The 21504-nt window shown below is 40.2% G+C and overlaps 1 protein-coding gene across 1 annotated transcript in view; it reads right to left on the reverse strand.

Annotated features, from left to right (window-relative positions):
* The window catches only part of si:dkey-13n15.2 (protein transport protein Sec24C), a 64906-nt gene that overhangs the window by 20615 nt on the left and 22787 nt on the right, over positions 1-21504 (reverse strand). Inside the window, exons 8-13 of the mRNA XM_034170825.1 lie at positions 13438-13629; positions 8075-8171; positions 6182-6286; positions 4919-5086; positions 3637-3733; positions 3404-3552 (exon numbers count right to left, since the gene is read on the reverse strand). Coding sequence (XP_034026716.1) covers positions 3404-3552; positions 3637-3733; positions 4919-5086; positions 6182-6286; positions 8075-8171; positions 13438-13629 — 808 coding nt within the window. The remainder of the gene's footprint in view (positions 1-3403; positions 3553-3636; positions 3734-4918; positions 5087-6181; positions 6287-8074; positions 8172-13437; positions 13630-21504) is intronic.

Consider the following 21504-nt stretch of genomic DNA (forward strand, 5'->3'; position numbering starts at 1 on the left):
CCACACACGCTATCTGCCATCTTTCCTGAACAGTGTGAACCGGGATTCATCCGTGAAGAGAACACCTTTCCAACGTGCCAAACGCCAGCGAATGTGAGCATTTGCCCACTCAAGTCTGTTACGACGACAAACTGGACGTGAGGACGACGAGCATGCAGATGAGCTTCCCTGAGACGGTTTCTGACAGTTTGTGCAGAAATTCTTTGGTTATGCAAACCGATTGTTTCAGCAGCTGTCCGAGTGGCTGGTCTCAGACGATCTTGGAGGTGAACATGCTGGATGTGGAGGTCCTGGGCTGGTGTGGTTACACGTGGTCTGCGGTTGTGAGGCTGGTTGGATGTACTGCCAGATTCTCTGAAACGCCTTTGGAGACGGCTTATGGTAGAGAAATGAACATTCAATACACGAGCAACAGCTCTGGTTGACATTCCTGCTGTCAGCATGCCAATTGCACGCTCCCTCAAATCTTACGACATCTGTGGCATTGTGCTGTGTGATAAAACTGCACCTTTCAGAGTGGCCTTTTATTGTGGGCAGTCTAAGGCACACCTGTGCACTAATCATGGTGTCTAATCAGCATCTTGGTATGGCACACCTGTGAGGTGGGATGGATTATCTCAGCAAAGGAGAAGTGCTCACTATCACAGATTTAGACTGGTTTGTGAACAATATTTGAGGGAAATGGTGATATTGTGTATGTGGAAAAAGTTTTAGATCTTTGAGTTCATCTCATACAAAATGGGAGCAAAACCAAAAGTGTTGCGTTTATATTTTTGTTGAGTATATAACCCCTAGCAAAAATTATGGAATCACCGGCCTCGGAGGATGTTCATTCAGTTGTTTAATTTTGTAGAAAAAAAGCAGATCACAGACATGACACAAAACTAAAGTAATTTCAAATGGCAACTTTCTGGCTTTAAGAAACACTATAAGAAATCAGGAAAAAATTTGTGGCAGTCAGTAACGGTTACTTTTTTAAACCAAGCAGAGGGAAAAAAATATGGAATCACTCAATTCTGAGGAAAAAATGATGGAATCATGAAAAACAAAAGAACGCTCCAACACATCACTAGTATTTTGTTGCACCACCTCTGGCTTTTATAACAGCTTGCAGTCTCTGAGGCATGGACTTAATGAGTGACAAACAGTACTCTTCATCAATCTGGCTCCAACTTTCTCTGATTGCTGTTGCCAGATCAGCTTTGCAGGTTGGAGCCTTGTCATGGACCATTTTCTTCAACTTCCACCAAAGATTTTCAATTGGATTAAGATCTGGACTATTTGCAGGCCATGACATTGACCCTATGTGTCTTTTTTGCAAGGAATGTTTTCACAGTTTTTGCTCTATGGCAAGATGCATTATCATCTTGAAAAATTATTTCATCATCCCCAAACATCCTTCCAATTGATGGGATAAGAAAAGTGTCCAAAATATCAACGTAAACTTGTGCATTTATTGATGATGTAATGACAGCCATCTCCCCAGTGCCTTTACCTGACATGCAGCCCCATATCATCAATGACTGTGGAAATTTACATGTTCTCTTCAGGCAGTCATCTTTATAAATCTCATTGGAACGGCACCAAACAAAAGTTCCAGCATCATCACCTTGCCCAATGCAGATTCGAGATTCATCGCTGAATATGACTTTCATCCAGTCATCCACAGTCCACTATTGCTTTTCCTTAGCCCATTGTAACCTTGTTTTTTTTCTCTTTAGGTGTTAATGATGGCTTTCGTTTAGCTTTTCTGTATGTAAATCCCATTTCCTTTAGGCGGTTTCTTACAGTTCGGTCACAGACGTTGACTCCAGTTTCCTCCCATTTGTTCCTCATTTGTTTTGTTGTGCATTTTCGATTTTTGAGACATATTGCTTTAAGTTTTCTGTCTTGACGCTTTGACGTCTTCCTTGGTCTACCAGTATGTTTGCCTTTAACAACCTTCCCATGTTGTTTGTATTTAGTCCAGAGTTTAGACACAGCTAACTGTGAACAACCAACATCTTTTGCAACACTGCGTGATGATTTACCCTCTTTTAAGAGTTTGATGATCCTCTCCTTTGTTTCAACTGACATTTCTCGTGTTGGAGCCATGATTCAGTGGTTTTTCCTTCCTACTGTCACCAAGTGCTTGCTCACAGGGGGTTGTTTTGACCGTTGGGGTTTTTCCGTAATTATTGTATGGCCTTGTCTTACAATATAAAGCGCCTTGGGGCAACTGTTTGTTGTGATTTGGCGCTATATAAATAAAATTGATTTGATTTGATTCATGTCAGTCCACTTGGTGCAACAGCTCTCCAAGGTGTGATCACTCCTTTTCAGATGCAGACTATTGAGCAGATCTGATTTGATGCAGGTGTTAGTTTTGGGGATGAAAATTTACAGGGTGATTCCATAATTTATTCCTATATTATAATTGAGTGAGTCCATATTTTTTTCCCTCTGCTTGGTCTAAAAAAGTAACCGTTACTGACTGCCACAATTTTTTTCCTGATTTCTTATAGTGTTTCTTAAAGCCAGAAAGTTGCCATTTGAAATGACTTTAGTTTTGTGTCATGTCTGTGATCTGCTTTTTTTCTACAAAATTAGACAACTGAATGAACATCCTCCGAGGCCGGTGATTCCATAATTATTACCAGGGGTTGTATATATGCAGGGTTGGGTAGGATTACTTTGAAATGTAATCCAAAAGTAATCAGATTACAAGTAATCCAAATGTATGTACATACATACATGTAATACACATGTATTCTTTCAAAGTAACCCTACCCAACCTTATATATATATATTGTAATGGATTGATGAGTTGTGCAGTTGTGCAGCTGAACACAGCAGCAGCAGGATGTCTTAGCAGCTGATTTATCGCAGCTGGAACAGATGAAATCCATGTAACTTTCAACACTAATATTTGGTAATATGTGGGTGTCAGAGTAAGTTTAATACTTACCTTACATAATTTAATGTAAATTAATTTTACTGGCTCGATATCCAGGTCAGAACGGCATTTTAAGACATAATTTGCAAGCTTTTTTCCCCTGTGTGTTCACTTGTGTATCCGTATTGAAAATACATTAACATCCAGGAACTTTGTCAATATTTTTCCCAGTTAGGAGGGGTCATGTCGCTGTCCAAGAAGGAACATTCGTGGTTAGTAGGCAGCATTGGGAGTGCAGACTCCAGTACTCATTATTAACCTCTGTGGATGGAATTTACAGCTCCTTACATACTGCTAGAAGACAGAATCCCCAGCATCTATGAGTGACAAACAATTAAATTGGGGACACACCTTCTCTGCCAAACCTGCACTAACAAATTAAAAGAAATAAATGCGAGGCTGTTGTACAGTTCTTTAAGTTGCAGCTGGAAGAGCAGGTATTCTTGCAACCCGTGAACATCAGCACACCTGGATGACTGCACCGCTTGTTTCATCCAGAGCTCTGGTGTGTGAGAACTCCAAAGCCATTGTGGTCTGCCGATCAAGTGTTGCCATGGTGACCAGAGCAGGACTCAGCCCAGGGACGAACATCCCATAACAGCCGGACACATGCAAACCTGATGAATCAGGCACAAACAGAGGCGTCACACGTGCTTTAATGGTAGAAAACCTGAAGAGTCACGTAAACAAAAATGTCTCACCTTTGCTGACAAAAATCCTGAGCTCAACCTTGTAAGCTGTGTCCATCTCCAATGTCCTCTTCAGATCACTGCTGAAGCCTTCCTTGTCTAATTCTCCCTACAGCAAGAATATTAGCACATTAGACATTCGGCTCAACCATCCATTTCACCAAATCACTACACCTGCTGATGATGGAACTGGTGGGTGTGAAACTTTTAACAGATGTTCTATAAAGGTTTTAAGGAGATTTGCAACTTTCAAAAGGGGATATGTTTGACATCATCTAAACCGCTGTGCATATGGCCACTTGATTTTGTTGATGCACAGCTGCTTTCTCATGGATAAAGGAAACTACAGTTTAATGTAAAGTCTTTAGAGGCTCAGACTAATTGTGTGACCAGAAGTCCTGGTTTTCATGGGGCAGTCCAGTAACTGAAGTCCACAGTGAAGCCACCTGGACACTTGCACAAATTTGATCCCCGCACTGGCACGCAATCTTGCGTGCCAATGAGTAAACTCATCGTACGTAAACTGTGCGAGGCCCTGCATGCAATGTCACACGGTGTTTGCGAATAAATTGTGCAATGTTCACAATTAGTTCACGCAAGTGGTAAGAAATTTATGTGCGCCAGAAATTTTGAACATTTCAAAATTTTCTTTGGCATGCAGCCTCACACAGTTTACAGCAGTGTGGTTTACAACTCATTGGCGGGGATCAAATTCGTGCAAGTGTCCAGGTGGCTTTACAGTACTGTGAAAGTGGCAGCCCTCTGTAAAGGAAAGGATGATAACATGGATTGCAACAACTACTTATTATTATTACACTGTTCTGTCAAATGAGTGCCAGATATGCAATAGGGGCACTCGGGGGCACTTATGCTCCTCTTGCCTATTTTTTGCAGAGCGGTGTATCTTCTTCTGAAAGAATATGATCGACTCAGTGAATTTCTTTTCTAACGTGCCAGTTTAAATCAACCTTGTGCCAGTTTTAGAAGATTGTTCCAGTTTGTTTACTGTGTATGTGGCACAAGGTAACTAGTCCCTGTATAACATCAATAATATGGCCAGCAGTATATGTTTTATTAAATCATAAAATGCACAAGTGCTCTCATCCACTGATCACTGGGAAAGGCTCCAGCTTCCCTGTGACCCTTAACTGGAATAAGAGTGAATAATGAATGACAGAATTATTCTATGAACAACTGACCCATTACAGCACTTTTTTTTTTTAAAGGTAGCAAAAATAATTAGAAATTTTTTCATGGTGTTTTCGCTATACCAGAGGAGGTGGTGTTGCTCTACCTGGAGGTGGCTGTAGGTGTAAAGAGCGCCACCTGTCAGATATGGAATGTCCCCAGGCCAAGCTCCGCCCACATCTTGCTGACACAGGACAAACAGATTCACACTACATCCTTGACTGATGCACTCTTTGGCCAATGAGACAGCAGCGTCTGAAGGCTGAAAGATAGACTGTGGACAAAAAACAAAAACAACAAATGTGCTCAGGTGGCACAGCACTCATATCTCAAAGTATCAGGCATGTCAAAAAAATGTTCTTGTTTTGCATGCTTGACAATTCTTTGTTGGACTTTGTTTGATATTTATTATTGTTACAATGGTCTAAGCAGTGGGGTCACCCCTCTGAGTCTGGTCTACTTGAGGTTTCTTCCTCAAAAAAGACTACAGGGAGATTTTCCGTACCACTGTTGCCTCCATGCTTGCTCAGGGGAGTTGGTAAGGTTACACCTTACCCTTAGCTACAATAAAAATAAACTGAACTGAATCTTTGAATCGCAGAGAGCAATTTAGCTGATCAAAGTCAAATGTGTTGTCGTCACTCCACTTCCAACAAGATGTGATTAATACTGTGCTATGTAACCTAGAAATGTTGGTGTTAGACATCAATTATCTACCATGTTTGAGGGACAGCCTAACATGTAAAGACATATAATGTTGTAAAAAGGCTAAAAACATTGTAACTAACTGCATCATTAGCAATAGAATATAGAGTAAGCTATAGCTTACACAGACATATTTATAATGTCTGAAAGATAAAGACTGGTGTGTTACACAGACTTACATGGAATTCGATCAACTTGTTCTAACCTTTTCAAGAAGGATCAGTTTAAGGTGGAACCTAAAACTGTAAATGTCAAAATACAGATTCTGCTCGGAATGAACATTTAAAAAATTCAATTCAATTCTGGTATGAAGTCCTGATACGAACTCCATTCCAAAACAAATTTGTATGAGCAAGGTGTTGGAAATTTGACCTTGACCTGTGACCAAAATAAAATGGCTTCTTCTCAACTATAGGCCCAATGTATCTGCCAAGTTTGATCAAAATCAAATTAAGACATTCTTAAAATAACTTGTTAGCATTGGTAAAAACACAACTTTCTTCTTTTACCATGTGAAACTACTTGTAACCTCTTTGAGCTTTACAGTGTGAGCAATGACCGCAGACTCTGATATTTGAATTTATTTTACCTGCTACACCCAGAAGTAAGAGATTATATTTAATGTGTGTGTATGTGTGTGCGTGTGTGTGCGTGTGTGTATTACCTTTGGGGTGTTGGAGCCAAACAGTCCTGAAGAGGACTGTCTGTGTGTCCCCTCTATCAAAGGAGCTGCATGGAAAATCAACAACTTTCCAGGACAACTCAGAGGCTTCAAACAAACAAAATAAAGTCATTATTTCATATATTCTCTGGACAGCCTCCAAGAACATTACATCAGAAGAAGAAGCAAGGTGCTGCAGCAAATTATTGTCTGCAAAATTGTCAATACCGTGCATCCGGAAAGTATTCACAGCATTCACTGTTTCCACATTTTTTATGTTACAGCCTTATTCCAAAACGGAGTAAATTAATTTTTATGACAATGTGAAAAACGTGTTTTTTTTTTTTTTTTTTTTTTAGATTTTTGAAAATTCATTAATAATAATAATAATAGAAATCAAATGTACATAAGTATTCTCAGCCATTGCCATGAAGCTAAAAATTGAGCTCAAGTGCATCCTGTTTCCAATGATCATCCTTGAGATGTTTCTACAGCTTAACTGGACAATTGAAGGATGACTTGGAAAAGCACACACATAGGTCCCAGTGAGCACAGTGGCCTCCATCATCTGTAAATGGAAGACGTTTGGATCCACCAGGACTCTTCCTAGAGCTGGCCACCCATCTAAAGTGAGCGATCTGGAGAGAAAGGCCTTAATCAGGGAGGTAACCAAGAACCCAATGGTCACTCGGTCAGAGTTCTAGTACTCCTCAGTGGAGAGAGGAGAACCTTTCAGATGGACACCCATCTCTACAGCAATCCACCAAACATGCCTGCACAGTAGAGTGGTCAGACAGAAGCCACTCCTCAGTAAAAGTCACATGGCAGCCTGCCTGAAGTTTACCAAAAGGCACCTGAAGGACTCTCGGACCATGAGAAACAAAATTCTCTGGTCTGATGACACAAAGATTGAACTCTTTGGTGTGAATACCAGGCGTCATGTTTGGAGGAAACCAGGCACCATCCTTACAGTGAAGCATGGTGGTGGCAGCATCATGCTGTGGGGATGTTTTTCAGTGGCAGGAACTGGAAGACTAGTCAGGATTGAGAGAAAAATGAATGCAGCAATGTACAGAGACATCCTGGATGAAAACCTGCTCCAGAGCGCTCTTGACCTCACACTGGGGTGACGGTTCATCTTTCAGCAAGACAATGACCCTAAACACACAGCCAAGATATTAAAAGAGTGGCTTCAGCAGAACTCTGTGAATGTGCTTGAGTGGCCCAGCCAGAGCCCAGACCTGAATCCAATTGAACATCTCTAGAGAGATATGAAAATGGCTGTGCACTGACGCTCCGCATCCGGCTTGATGGAACTTGAGAGGTGCTTCAAAGAGAAATGGGCAAAACTGCCCAAAGATAGGTGCACCAAGCTTGGTCAGCCATTGCTTTAGGTTGGATCACCAAGAATGTTTGTACTAGTGGACATGCACATTAGAGTGGACACTACATACATGTCCACGTTCCTCATTATACTTAACTGGATGCTGGCTTCAAATTTCACTTTTAAAGTTATTTGCTGTTTTGTCATTACCCATAATGTAACATATCACTACATAATGGCGCAAGCATGCACAGCTGTTGGATGGTTTTGTTGTCTTTACTCTGAGTGATTTATTTCCTTGGCTATTCGATCTAAAAAGCACTGAACAAAAGTCATTGATAGTTGTAATTAGTATTGCTGACAGTCCCCTAAGCTTTGACGATTTTAGAATAGCTGTATTTTGGAACATATTAATTCAGTTTTTTTATGTGTATGATTCAAACATTTTATGAATTAAAATGTTGAATGACTTCAAATCCATGCTTGTGTGATGTGTTTTAATTGTTTGGGTGCCACTTCTGCTGCCAAAATGAGGCCAAACCAAATTTAGTCATGTGATGTATCTCACTGACCTGCAGTAGATCTAACGCCGCTTTAACGGTGAGCTCCAGAGGAACTGCACGGACGTCATCGAACTCTGGACTGAACTTAGGAATAAGCTGCAACAGACTACACACACACACACACACACACACACACACACACACACACACACACACACACACACACACACACACACACACACACACACACACACACACACACACACACACACACACACACACACACACACACACACACACACACACACACACACACACACACACAGCTCTGTTGACACTACACTACATTTATGTGACACACTAGTGGGTGAAACAATTTTGCATTTTCCAGCTGTAATATGTCACTTTCTGAGGAATAACAAAGAATATTTTCAACATTTTCTGCAGGCAAATCATGTCTGCTGAATCACTAACATCTGATTGTAGCACCTTAGCATGTAGCATTAGAAAACCAGCCCACAGGTTTCTCTGCACTCAGTTTATTTTTTATATGTATACTTTCCCCAAATAAAGAAGGCTGAGTATATTTGAAAAATAGCTGTCTTTTGCTAAAACATTACTCCTTTCTACGCCCACTTTCCTTGAAGGCAGGTGAAGTTGAGAGAAACGCCTCACGCTCACAAGGGTGGAAGCAAACAAGCAGTGGTGGGCACAGATAACCAAAAAATTAACTTCGATAACAGATAATAAGATAACTGAAAAGTTATCTTTGATAAAGATAAACCGATAAACCACCCAAAAATGTATCGGAAGTTACAGATAATCGATAACCGATAAATTCCGGTGTTGTCTATGGGACATTTGCAGTTACTAAAGAGCTGAAATTGATTTTTAACACAATCGCTTTTGAAAGCATCAAAAGCGGTAGAAGACCTAAAGAATAAGCAAGAATGTTTGACCATGCTGCCCCCTGCAGGAAGCAGCACAGACAAATCCTGAGAGCATCCATGAAATCAACTTTTTACTAATCATAATCATTTTTCTTTCAACATTCTGCTCCTGCTGGAAGCTCTTGTTTACAACAGCGCTCCCACCACAGAGGCACACCAAGAGCAGCTATAAGGCCAACTCTCTATCAATTTCAACACTGCGGTCAGGCGGAGGTCTTGAAAAATAAAGTCATACTAACTTATGGTTTTTTGAACATACTGATAGAATAACTCCATTAATGTCAATTCTGTCATTTGTACAAAGTTAAAATATAACATATATCTTTTAACGTTGAATAAGGCACTAATTCTGAGGTTTTGTAACAAACACAGACCGCAAAGCATTCTGGGTAAAAGTGCTAAACAGTGATTGGTTCAGTAATCCATTATGTAAACCAACACGTTAATGTGACATGTGTCGTGTGTTGGTTTAAAAGATAAATGTGCTTTTGTAAAATATTCAATTTTTATTTGTAAAAAACAGACATTTTTACAGAGCCCTGGAAGTGTCATCGCAATTGCATGTTTTAAAACTTTTATGATGTTGTAAAACGTGCACTCAATATTAGTAAGTAAGTAAGTAAATTTATTTATATAGTGCCTTTCACAGACATAAGGCCATGTACACACGCTGTCGGGTATTTGTAAAACCGAATATCTTACCCTTTCAGTTTGGGGAAAAAACTTTATCCACACTACGTCATTTAAAAAAAAAAAAAAAATCCATCCACATCGAACCGTATAAATGTGTTGTAATTAGTCTGCCAAACCTTTGGGTGGTGGTACTGATTAAAATTCTATCCAATCAGGAGCCTTATTCTCTTGTCGTCACTTCTACAAAAACTAAAAACATGGCGCCAACCTTGTTCGTGTAGACCGATAAGGAGTCGGAATTACTTCTAACCGTAGTTTTAGAATACAAAGTTAACATATATGCACACAAAAAGCGCCTGGACAATACCAACACTTTGAGAGCAGCCATGTACCCAGATGTTTAATACTGCCATGAACACTCCTGGCCAGTAGGTGTCAGTAGCGGCCTTGAAAAATGTCAAACAAAATTCCAGATAATCCGTGTCTGCTACATTTAAGATGCGTGGAATTTAACAAACGCAAATACACTAACGTCTATAAACCCAGAGAATATATTCACGAGAGTTTTAGGCACTAGAGTTTAATGCTGTTATCTGTGGACCTTGAACAGAGTGTCTGAAATGCATTTGTCCTGTCGTGACGTCTGAGATTACCTTATGCTACTCATAATGCATTGCTGCCTGGCACAACATGTGCTCACAAAACCTTAAAAATTAGCACATTACTTTAAAACGAAAACATATATCTGATATTTTCACTTTATAAACTTCAGACATGAAAATAATTTGAAATAACTTGTCTAAAATGAGTGGTTAAAATTTGAACCATAAGTTAAACATGTATATCTCTGGATGACTTGGTGACATTGCAATTATATTAGTATGGTGTTAAAGGAAATGACTTTGTTTTTGGTCACCAGTTCTCTTTTGCTTACAGACGATAGAGTGGTTTCTGATTGCAAAGGGTAGCACAACATGTTTATTAGGAAACTTTTAACAGGTAGGTCTCAACAGCTTTAACAGTTTTAAAAATGTTTTTCACTGTTCAGCTTAGTTTAGTACGTTCCTGGTCTAAAAGTTATCGGACGGTAATTCATCGGAAGATAATTAGTCCGATGATGGTTTTTAAATTTATCTAAAAAGATAATCCGATAATGAAAACATTATCTTCGATAATTATCTGTTATCGGATTATCGGAAGTGTGCCCACCACTGCAAACAAGCAAGACATTCTGTTGTGCATGTCACACCAATACTACATGCCATTAGGTGCTGCAGTTTGACAAGCAAGTGATGTTCTGCAGATCTGCTGCAGGGTAATCAGTGTAGAGCTAATCAAGCACAAGCATGACACACTACAAAGGCAAGGATAAATTATTTAAAGTATTCATTGGTAGCAGTTTCATGTTGCACAAAGAGCACGAAATAGTCAAATATTTTCCCCCCTCACGAAAATCTCAACAATATATGCTAGTTTGGCAAAGCAGCAATGAAAGCCATTGTGTCTGAGAGAGGCCACGTAAAAAGCTAACATGGTCACCAGAAAAAAAAAAAGAATTTACATGAAGGAAATGTAAGTACGCTTCTCAGTATTGTCGTACAATTGACAACAGACTATATTGAATTGTTCATACTGTTTTTACTTTGGTTATTAAAAAAAAAAAAAAAAAAAAAAATCACATTAAACTAAACTGACAGCCACATTCTGGATGTTCTTTACTTCGGTCATGTCAAAGGTGAGCAGGAGCTGGGTGGATGGAATTCATCATCAATGTGGATTTCATGTCAGTAACACCATATTCAGCAAATATTAAGAGAAGATAAAGATTGGCATCAAGAACAAAAGCAATCAGAGATTTCTATGTCCGCCAATCCAGATCCGGATCAACTCCAAAATTCAGTGGCATCTTCCACGCCCTAATATCAATGTATGGTGCAAATTTGGCGAGAATCTGTGAAGTAGTTTTGACATAATCCTTCAAAGCCTATTTTGGAAATCTTGATCCACAATCTGGATTTGGATCACCTCCAAAATTCAGTGGAGTCTTTCATGCTGTAATGTTTATCTGTGGCGCAAATTTGGCGAGAATCCATGAAGTCGTTTTGAAGTAATCCTTCAAAGCCTATTTTGGAAATCTTGATCCACAATCTGGATTTGGATCACCTCCAAAATTCAGTGGAGTCTTTCATGCTGTAATGTTTATCTGTGGCGCAAATTTGGCGAGAATCCATGAAGTCGTTTTGAAGTAATCCTTCAAAGCCTATATAAAGGGAAATCTTGATCCAGAATCCGGAGCACCTCCAAAATTCAGTGGAGTCTTCCCTGCCCTAATATCTATCTGTGGTGCAAATTTGGTGAGAATCTGTGAAGTAGTTTTGACGTAATCTTGCTAAAAGACAGACAGACAAATAAATAAACAAACACAAATGTCTTCATTACGTCCTTGGCAGACAGAACCAGTTCCAAATTTTTCAGTCCATCAGACACACACACCTCAGATGTTAGTAATTCTTCTGATTATTTCAGTCATGTTTTTCTAACAGATCCATGTTGCAGCATCACATGCATCGTGACTCCAGATGTGACATCATGATGTTAAAATCAAGTGAAACAGCTGCATTAATGCTGAAAACTGTCAGTCTGTACGTTGTTCCACAGTGAAAACTTAACAGTCACTGAGCAACTAGTTCTTTTCTGAACAGCTGTTACTGAGATTTGACAGAGTTCAGAGTCCTGAACTCTCACAGTATCAGTGATACTTCACACCACTGAGTAAAATTAAAACCAAACTGATTTTGGCTGCTTTTCTGACATAGTAGAGAAGCTTGAATCTTCGACTGGACTGGGTTGCTTGACGCGAGGACGTTTCGCTTCAAATCGCAGAAGCTTCCTCAGCTAAAATTCTTGCTCTGGTGGTCTGACTTCTGTCTTGACTCTTGTAGAGAAGAATAATCAAGAAGTCACAAAAGCTTTAGTGAGTTTTAAACCTAACCAGACCCCTCCTACCGAGAGGCAGACTGCTATAGGCTAGTGACTAAACAATAGCTCTAATTAGCACCTATTATGCTCTAGTTAACACCCTCCTAATGACAAGGCAGCTGTCCCTCCTAATGATGGGACGGACCCTCTCCTGATGGCTCCCCTGATGACTCTCCTGATGACGTGAATGACTCATTACCATGAACAAAAGACTGAAACTCCTGAGTACCCCATTGTAAACAGGGGATAAAGTGTGTCTCAGACCCCCTCCCCGGTTAAGGCTGGGTTTCAAACGTTTCACAAAGAATGCCTCCTTGACCCCTCTCTCAAACCATTTCTTCTCTCTGGCTAATATTTTAACTTCCTTGTCCTCAAACGTGTGGTTAGTGTCTTTAAGGTGGAGATGAACTGCAGACTGAGGTCCACTGGCGCCCTCTCTGCAGTGCTGGTATAGCCTTTTGTGTAAAGGTTGCTTAGTCTCACCTATGTAGTGTTCGTTACAGTTTTCCTGACATCTGATAGAATACACTACATTGCTCTGTTTGTAACTAGGGATCCTGTCCTTAGGGTGAACTAATTTCTGTCTCAAGGTGTTAACCGGTTTAAAGTAAACTGGGATTTTGTGCTGTCTGAAGATCCTCTGTAGTTTTTCCTCTACTCCTGCTAAATAAGGGAGAGACACTCCTCTTCTTCTTGTCTCCGTCTCCTGTCTATCTGGTCTCTTTGTTCTCTGGGAAACACAGAAACACTGCTTTTCTGACAGCGAAACATAATAAAATCAAAGGAAATGTCCTGTGAATACAATAATCATTTTCAGTTCAGCATGATTCAGAGTTAAAGCTGTTAAAGCTGCCCCAGTCAAACACGTACCTGCCAACACTGTCTATGCAGTGTCTGAGTGATACAAGAAGCCCCTCCGTCACAGGAAGCTGCAGGTCCTTCGTGTCTGTGATGACCAGCATGTGAGGACAGAACAGGGTGGGACTGAGGTCATACAGGTGGATCCTGCTGTCGTAGGTTATCAAACCAACACGGACGTTTGACCAGGCAGCATCATCTGTCCTTGAGTAACAAAATAAAAGGTTAGCAAGTGGAAATGGAGTTATTATATGCACACAGAGCAAAGGAAGTGTCATAAAGAAAGAAAAAAGGCAGAGTAGAGAAGAGGTGCAGGACTATTATGTATGGAGAAGGCACAACAAATACATTCACATCACCTACAAGCGGGAAAGGAGAAAGAAGGACAGCTAAGTTTTACATGAATATGTTAAACAGTAGGATAAAATGGATATATAATAAATACATGGAAGCGAATCAGATATTTTGCATTATGAAATCTCTGATTGTACACAAAATAAAAGCTGTACAATCTTTTAAAAAGTTTATACAACTCTTAATTTAAAATTATCCCATTTTATTGGAACCATTACAATAATAACAACAATACAACCTCTCTCACCCCCTGCACGAGACTGTGGGAGCCTTAAGCAGCTCCTTCACTAACAGACTGCTGCACCCTCGGTGTAAAACAGAAGACCTCCGCAGGTCATTTATTCCAATTGCGGTTATAAATACCTCATAATGTCTTTAGCTCCATAACCACCTGTGCAATTTATCTTGTGCAATAATTATACTATACGTATCTATACATATTTACTTATATTCTATTTTTATGTAGTCTGTTCACAGCAGTATTTATGCATTCACCAGCAAACATTGCAATATACTTTAGTCACCTTTCTTTAATGTAAATATTTTTTCTTAACTACTGTACAACATTTTCTGTTGTACAAGTGATTTTCCCCATTGTGGGATCAATAAAATTGACCTTATCTTATCTTACTAAACATATAACACAACGCGTTATTGTTGTCAGTTTGTTAGGCAGTCCTGCAATAAATCATGAATATAAAGCACATGATGAGAGTATCCAAATGGATTCTTAATGTGTCATGAGGTGCATGAAAATTCAGTAAGGTATGTCTTCTATAATACATTCCAATTCTAAGGTAGAACTCTACTAAGGCAGTGATTTTCAACCTTTTTTGAGCCGTGGCACCCTTTTTATATTTACATAATCCTGTGGCACACCACCAACCAAAATAATATTATAATGCTATTACCTCTGGTTTTGCGCAAAACCCAAATATCATTATTATTATTATTATTAATAATAGAAAATTGATACAGAAAACACCGCATTTCGAAAATCCTCAAGCATTTTGCGCTCTGATCTCAAGTAGGGCTGTCACGATTAGGAATTTCTGGAGACGATTAATTGTCAGACAAATAATTGCGATTGACGAATATATTGTCTATTTTTTTATTTTTTTTTCCCTCTTCTTTATATTCTACTATTGTAGTATAATTACACAACTCTGGAAGAACGTTTGGCTTCTGTAAGTGGAGAAACTGGGAATGGTGCAACATTTTTATTTTTATCTTCATTTTACATACAGTCCCAACTTTTTCTGATTTGTGGTTGTTTCTGTTGCATTTCTGAAATTGTTTCTCCTCATCAGTCACGTTTTGTGCTTAAACACTGCATTAAGCTCAAGATTGAACAAATAAATACCTTTGGAAAGTAACAGCTGTTAAAGTTCAGAGTTTTCTTTTTTTGTTTGTTTTTTTGTGGCTCAGTTCATTCATATATTCTCATTTTTTAAATATGTTTTTAAAGATATTTGGCCGTTTATTTCATCTCATGATCTCATAAATTCAGCATACACATGGTGTGAACAGGACGGTAACGGCAGAATCACACCTTTAGAGAAAGTTCAGAGAGAAGTAAAGGCAGCTTCACTTTTCCGTTATGTTAACGTTCACTCGGGTTACAATCCTCTCTCTGCTCCGCGCTCGCTGCGCACTGAACGTGTCGCGCCTGCACTCAGGAATCTCCCTCACCCACCCCCTCCCTCACACACCCCCTCCCTCACTGTCTGCAGCTTAACTCCGCGCACGCGCGCACACACAGGCACGGACACACACACCGACAGCTCCGCATTTTAGACAGCTTTTGAAGACGGCAATGTTTTAATCGGCCGTCAGCCTCCTTGTTATTGTCCCGCCTTAAGACGAGAGCGAGGCTACAGCACATTTGACGTCAGATTCTGAGTCGTTTTATGCTTTGTGGATAAAATAAATAATTCACAGTAATCGCGAATATGAAAAATAATCGCGAATATCAAAAATACCCACGGCACCCCTGACGATCGGTCACGGCACCCTAGGGTGCCGCGGCACCCCGGTTGAGAATCACTGTACTAAGGTATATCTAAATATCTAAAAAAAAGAAGAGTAGATTAGATTAAAGCAAAGCCACTTAGGTGCCTGGTCTTGAGAACCAGGGATGGTAGGTTGAAAAGCTTTTATATCCTATGGGAACTCTCCCTACCCACCTAAGCGGCTCAAGAAAATGGACAGCATGTATATAAGTGATATTAACACAATCAGGGTAATAAACAAAATATACAAGAACAAGGTTGGGTAGGATTACTTTGAAATAATACATGTGGATTACATGTATGTATGTACATACATTTGTATTACTTGTAATCTGATTACTTCTGGATTACATTTCAGAGTAATCCTACCCAACTTTGTGCAAGAAATATAGTTACTACATAATATTACAGGAGTTAGCTTCTAAAACCTAAATATTCATACAGGAGAAGATTGTAGTATACATATACTGATATGCCTCAATGCTGATCAGCCTCTACTGGTGGTTGGCTCTCACTGCGATATTGTATCACTTCCTGTTCCGGAGCACAGCGGTGTTTTGCTGTATCTGTTAGCTGTTTAATCTGCCCAGTTAGATTGATCTAGATAACCAGATAACGATTTGTTTCACAGTGTAATCTTCACGTGCCTTAACTAAAGCACTCCCTCTGCTGAATCACCTCTAAATTATTTACACATTATTCACTTTGTGTGTTTTTAGGAATCTGCTAGCTTAGCGCAGCTACTAGCTCTTAGCCGGTTTAGCATGGCGGCTTCTCCTGTCTCTCCCGCACTTCTCTGCATTGGGTGTGAAATGTTTAGTTATTCCTCGGCCTCCTTTAGCAGTAATGGTACTTGTAATAAGTGTAGCTTATTCGTAGCTTTGGAGGCCAGGCTGGGCGAATTGGAGACTCGGCTCCGCACCGTAGAAAATCCTACAGCTAGCCAGGCCCCTGGAGTCGGTGCGGACCAAGGTAGCTTAGCCGCCGTTAGTTCCCCTCCAGCAGATTCCGAGCAGCCGGGAAAGCAGGCCGACTGGGTGACTGTGAGGAGGAAGCATAGTTCTAAACAGAAGCCCCATGTACACCGCCAACCCATTCACATTTCCAACCGTTTTTCCCCACTCGGCAACACACCCACCGAGGAACAAACTCTGGTTAAGGGCAACTCTGTTTTGAGAAATGTGAAGTTAGCGACACCACCAACCATAGTCAATTGTCTTCCGGGGGCCAGAGCAGGCGACACTGAAGGAAATTTGAAACTGCTGGCTAAGGCTAAGCGTAAATTTGGTAAGATTGTAATTCACGTCGGCAGTAATGACACCCGGTTACGCCAATAGGAGGTCACTAAAATTAACATTGAATCGGTGTGTAACTTTGCAAAAACAATGTCGGACTCTGTAGTTTTCTCTGGGCCCCTCCCCAATCGGACCGGGAGTGACATGTTTAGCTGCATGTTCTCCCTGAATTGCTGGCTGTCTGAATGGTGTCCAAAAAATGAGGTGGGCTTCATAGATAATTGGCAAAGCTTCTGGAGAAATCCTGGTCTTGTTAGGAGAGACGGCATCCATCCCACTTTGGATGGAGCAGCTCTCATCTCTAGAAATCTGGCCAATTTTCGTAAATCCTCCAAACCGTGACTATCCAGGGTTGGGACCAGGAAGCAGAGTTGTAGTCTTACACACCTCTCTGCAGCTTCTCTCCCCCTGCCATCCCCTCATTACCCCATCCCCGTAGAGACGGTGTCTGCTCCCAGACCACCAATAACCAGTAAAAATCTATTTAAGCATAAAAATTCAAAAAGAAAAAATAATATAGCACCTTCAACTGCACCACAGACTAAAACAGTTAAATGTGGTCTATTAAACATTAGATCTCTCTTTTCTAAGTCCCTGTTAGTAAATGATATAATAATTGATCAACATATTGATTTATTCTGCCTTACAGAAACTTGGTTACAGCAGGATGAATATGTTAGTTTAAATGAGTCAACACCCCCGAGTCACACTAACTGCCAGAACGCTCGTAGCACGGGCCGAGGCGGAGGATTAGCAGCAATCTTCCACTCCAGCTTATTAATTAATCAAAAACCCAGACAGAGCTTTAATTCATTTGAAAGCTTGACTCTTAGTCTTGTCCATCCAAATTGGAAGTCCCAAAAACCAGTTTCATTTGTTGTTATCTATCGTCCACCTGGTCGTTACTGTGAGTTTCTCTGTGAATTTTCGGACCTTTTGTCTGACTTAGTGCTTAGCTCAGATAAGATAATTATAGTGGGCGATTTTAACATCCACACAGATGCTGAGAATGACAGTCTCAACACTGTATTTAATCTATTGTTAGACTCGACTGGCTCTGCTCAAAATGTAAATGAGTCCACCCACCACTTTAATCATACCTTAGATCTTGTTCTGACTTATGTTATGGAAAATGAAGACTTAACAGTATTCCCTGAAAACCCCCTTCTGTCTGATAATTTCTTAATAACATTTACTCTGATGGACTACCCAGCAGTGGGGAATACGTTTCATTACAGCAGAAGTCTTTCAGAAAGCGCTGTAATTAGGTTTAAGGATATGATTCCTTCTTTATGTTCTCCAATGCCATATACCAACACAGTGCAGAGTAGCTACCTAAACTCTGTGAGTGAGATAGATTATCTCATCAGTAGTTTTACATCCTCATTGAGGACAACTTTGGATGCTGTAGCTCCTCTGAAAAAGAGAGCCTTAAATCAGAAGTGCCTGACCCTGTGGTATAACTCACAAACTCACAGCTTAAAGCAGATAAGCTGTAAGTTGGAGAGGAAATCGTGTCTCACTAATTTAGAAGATCTTCACTTAACCTGGAAAAAGAGTCTGTTGCTCTATAAAAAAGCCCTCTGTAAAGCTAGGACATCTTACTACTCATCACTAATTGAAGAAAATAAGAACAACCCCAGGTTTCTTTTCAGCACTGTAGCCAGGCTGACAAAGAGTCAGAGCTCTATTGAGCCGAGTATTCCTTTAACTTTAACTAGTAATGACTTCATGACTTTTTTGCTAATAAAATTTTAACTATTAGAGAAAAAATTACTCATAACCATCCCAAAGACACATAATTTAATAATAATAATTTTGAATAATCAGGTCCCATCTTATCTTAGGGACCTCGTAGTACCATATTACCCCATTAGAGCGCTTCGCTCTCAGACTGCGGGCTTACTTGTAGTTCCTAGGGTTTGTAAGAGTAGAATGGGAGGCAGAGCCTTCAGCTTTCAGGCTCCTCTCCTGTGGAACCAGCTCCCAATTCAGATCAGGGAGACAGATACCCTCTCTACTTTTAAGATTAGGCTTAAAACTTTCCTTTTCGCTAAGGCTTATAGTTAGGGCTGGATCGGGTGACCCTGGACCATCCCTTGGTTATGCTGCTTTAGACGTAGATTGTGGGGGGGTTCCCATGATGCACTGTTTCTTTCTCTTTTTGCTCCATATGCATCACTCTGCATTTAATCATTAGTGATCGATCTCTGCCCCCCTTCACGGCATGTCTTTTTCATGGTTTTTTCCCTCAGCCCCAACCAGTCTCAGCAGAAGACTGCCCCTCCCTGAGCCTGGTTCTGCTGGAGGTTTCTTCCTGTTAAAAGGGAGTTTTTCCTTCCCACTGTTGCCAAGTGCTTGCTCATAGGGGGTCGTTTTGACCGTTGGGGTTTTTCATAATTATTGTATGGCCTTGCCTTACAATATGGAGCGCCTTGGGGCAACTGTTTGTTGTGATTTGGCGCTATATAAGAAAAAAGTTGATTGATTGATTGATTGATCGTTATCTTTGGCTGCTTTCAGTGATGCCGGTATTTGGTTAGACTCTCTCTCCGATTGTTCTGAGTTATTTTCATTAGTTACTTCCTCCAAACCATCAACATGTCTATTAGACCCCATTCCTACCAGGCTGCTCAAGGAAGCCCTACCATTAATTAATGCTTCAATCTTAAATATGATCAATCTATCTTTATTAGTTGGCTATGTACCACAGGCTTTTAAGGTGGCAGTAATTAAGATATTACTTAAAAAGCCATCACTTGACCCAGCTATCTTAGCTAATTATAGGCCAATCTCCAACCTTCCTTTTCTCTCAAAAATTCTTGAAAGGGTAGTTGTAAAACAGCTAACTGATCATCTGCAGAGGAATAGTCTATTTGAAGAGTTTCAGTCAGGTTTTAGAATTCATCATAGTACAGAAACAGCATTAGTGAAGGTTACAAATGATCTTCTTATGGCCTCAGACAGTGGACTCATCTCTGTGCTTGTTCTGTTAGACCTCAGTGCTGCTTTTGATACTGTTGACCATAAAATTTTATTACAGAGATTAGAGCATGCCATAGGTATTAAAGGTACTGCGCTGCGGTGGTTTGAATCATATTTATCTAATAGATTACAATTTGTTCATGTAAATGAGGAATCTTCTTCACAGACTAAGGTTAATTATGGAGTTCCACAAGGTTCTGTGCTAGGACCAATTTTATTCACTTTATACATGCTTCCCTTAGGCAGTATTATTAGACAGCATTGCTTAAATTTTCATTGTTACGTAGATGACACCCAGCTTTATCTATCCATGAAGCCAGAGGACACACACCAATTAGCTAAACTGCAGGATTGTCTTACAGACATAAAGACATGGATGACCTCTAATTTCCTGCTTTTAAACTCAGATAAAACTGAAGTTATTGTACTTGGCCCCACAAATCTTAGAAACATGGTGTCTAACCAGATCCTTACTCTGGATGGCATTACCCTGACCTCTAGTAATACTGTGAGAAATCTTGGAGTCATTTTTGATCAGGATATGTCATTCAATGTGCATATTAAACAAATATGTAGGACTGCTTTTTTGCATTTGCGCAATATCTCTAAAATTAGAAAGGTCTTGTCTCAGAGTGATGCTGAAAAACTAATTCATGCATTTATTTCCTCTAGGCTGGACTATTGTAATTCATTATTATCAGGTTGTCCTAAAAGTTCCCTGAAAAGCCTTCAGTTAATTCAAAATGCTGCAGCTAGAGTACTGACGGGGACTAGAAGGAGAGAGCATACCTCACCCATATTGGCCTCTCTTCATTGGCTTCCTGTAATTCTAGAATAGAATTTAAAATTCTCCTTCTTACTTATAAGGTTTTGAATAATCAGGTCCCATCTTATCTTAGGGACCTCATAGTACCATATCACCCCAATAGAGCGCTTCGCTCTCAGACTGCAGGCTTACTTGTAGTTCCTAGGGTTTGTAAGAGTAGAATGGGAGGCAGAGCCTTCAGCTTTCAGGCTCCTCTCCTGTGGAACCAGCTCCCAATTCGGATCAGGGAGACAGACACCCTCTCTACTTTTAAGATTAGGCTTAAAACTTTCCTTTTTGCTAAAGCTTATAGTTAGGGCTGGATCGGGTGACCCTGAACCATCCCTTAGTTATGCTGCTATAGACTTAGACTGCTGGGGGGTTCCCATGATGCACTGAGTGTTTCTTTCTCTTTTTGCTCTGTATGAACCACTCTGCATTTAATCATTAGTGACTGATCTCTGCTCCCCTCCACAGTATGTCTTTTTCCTGGTTCTCTCCCTCAGCCCCAATCAGTCCCAGCAGAAGACTGCCCCTCCCTGAGCCTGGTTCTGCTGGAGGTTTCTTCCTGTTAAAAGGGAGTTTTTCCTTCCCACTGTCGCCAACTGCTTGCTCACAGGGGGTCGTT

Source organism: Thalassophryne amazonica, chromosome 5 (genome assembly GCF_902500255.1).
Source record: "Thalassophryne amazonica chromosome 5, fThaAma1.1, whole genome shotgun sequence".
In the NCBI taxonomy this organism is placed as follows: domain Eukaryota; kingdom Metazoa; phylum Chordata; class Actinopteri; order Batrachoidiformes; family Batrachoididae; genus Thalassophryne; species Thalassophryne amazonica.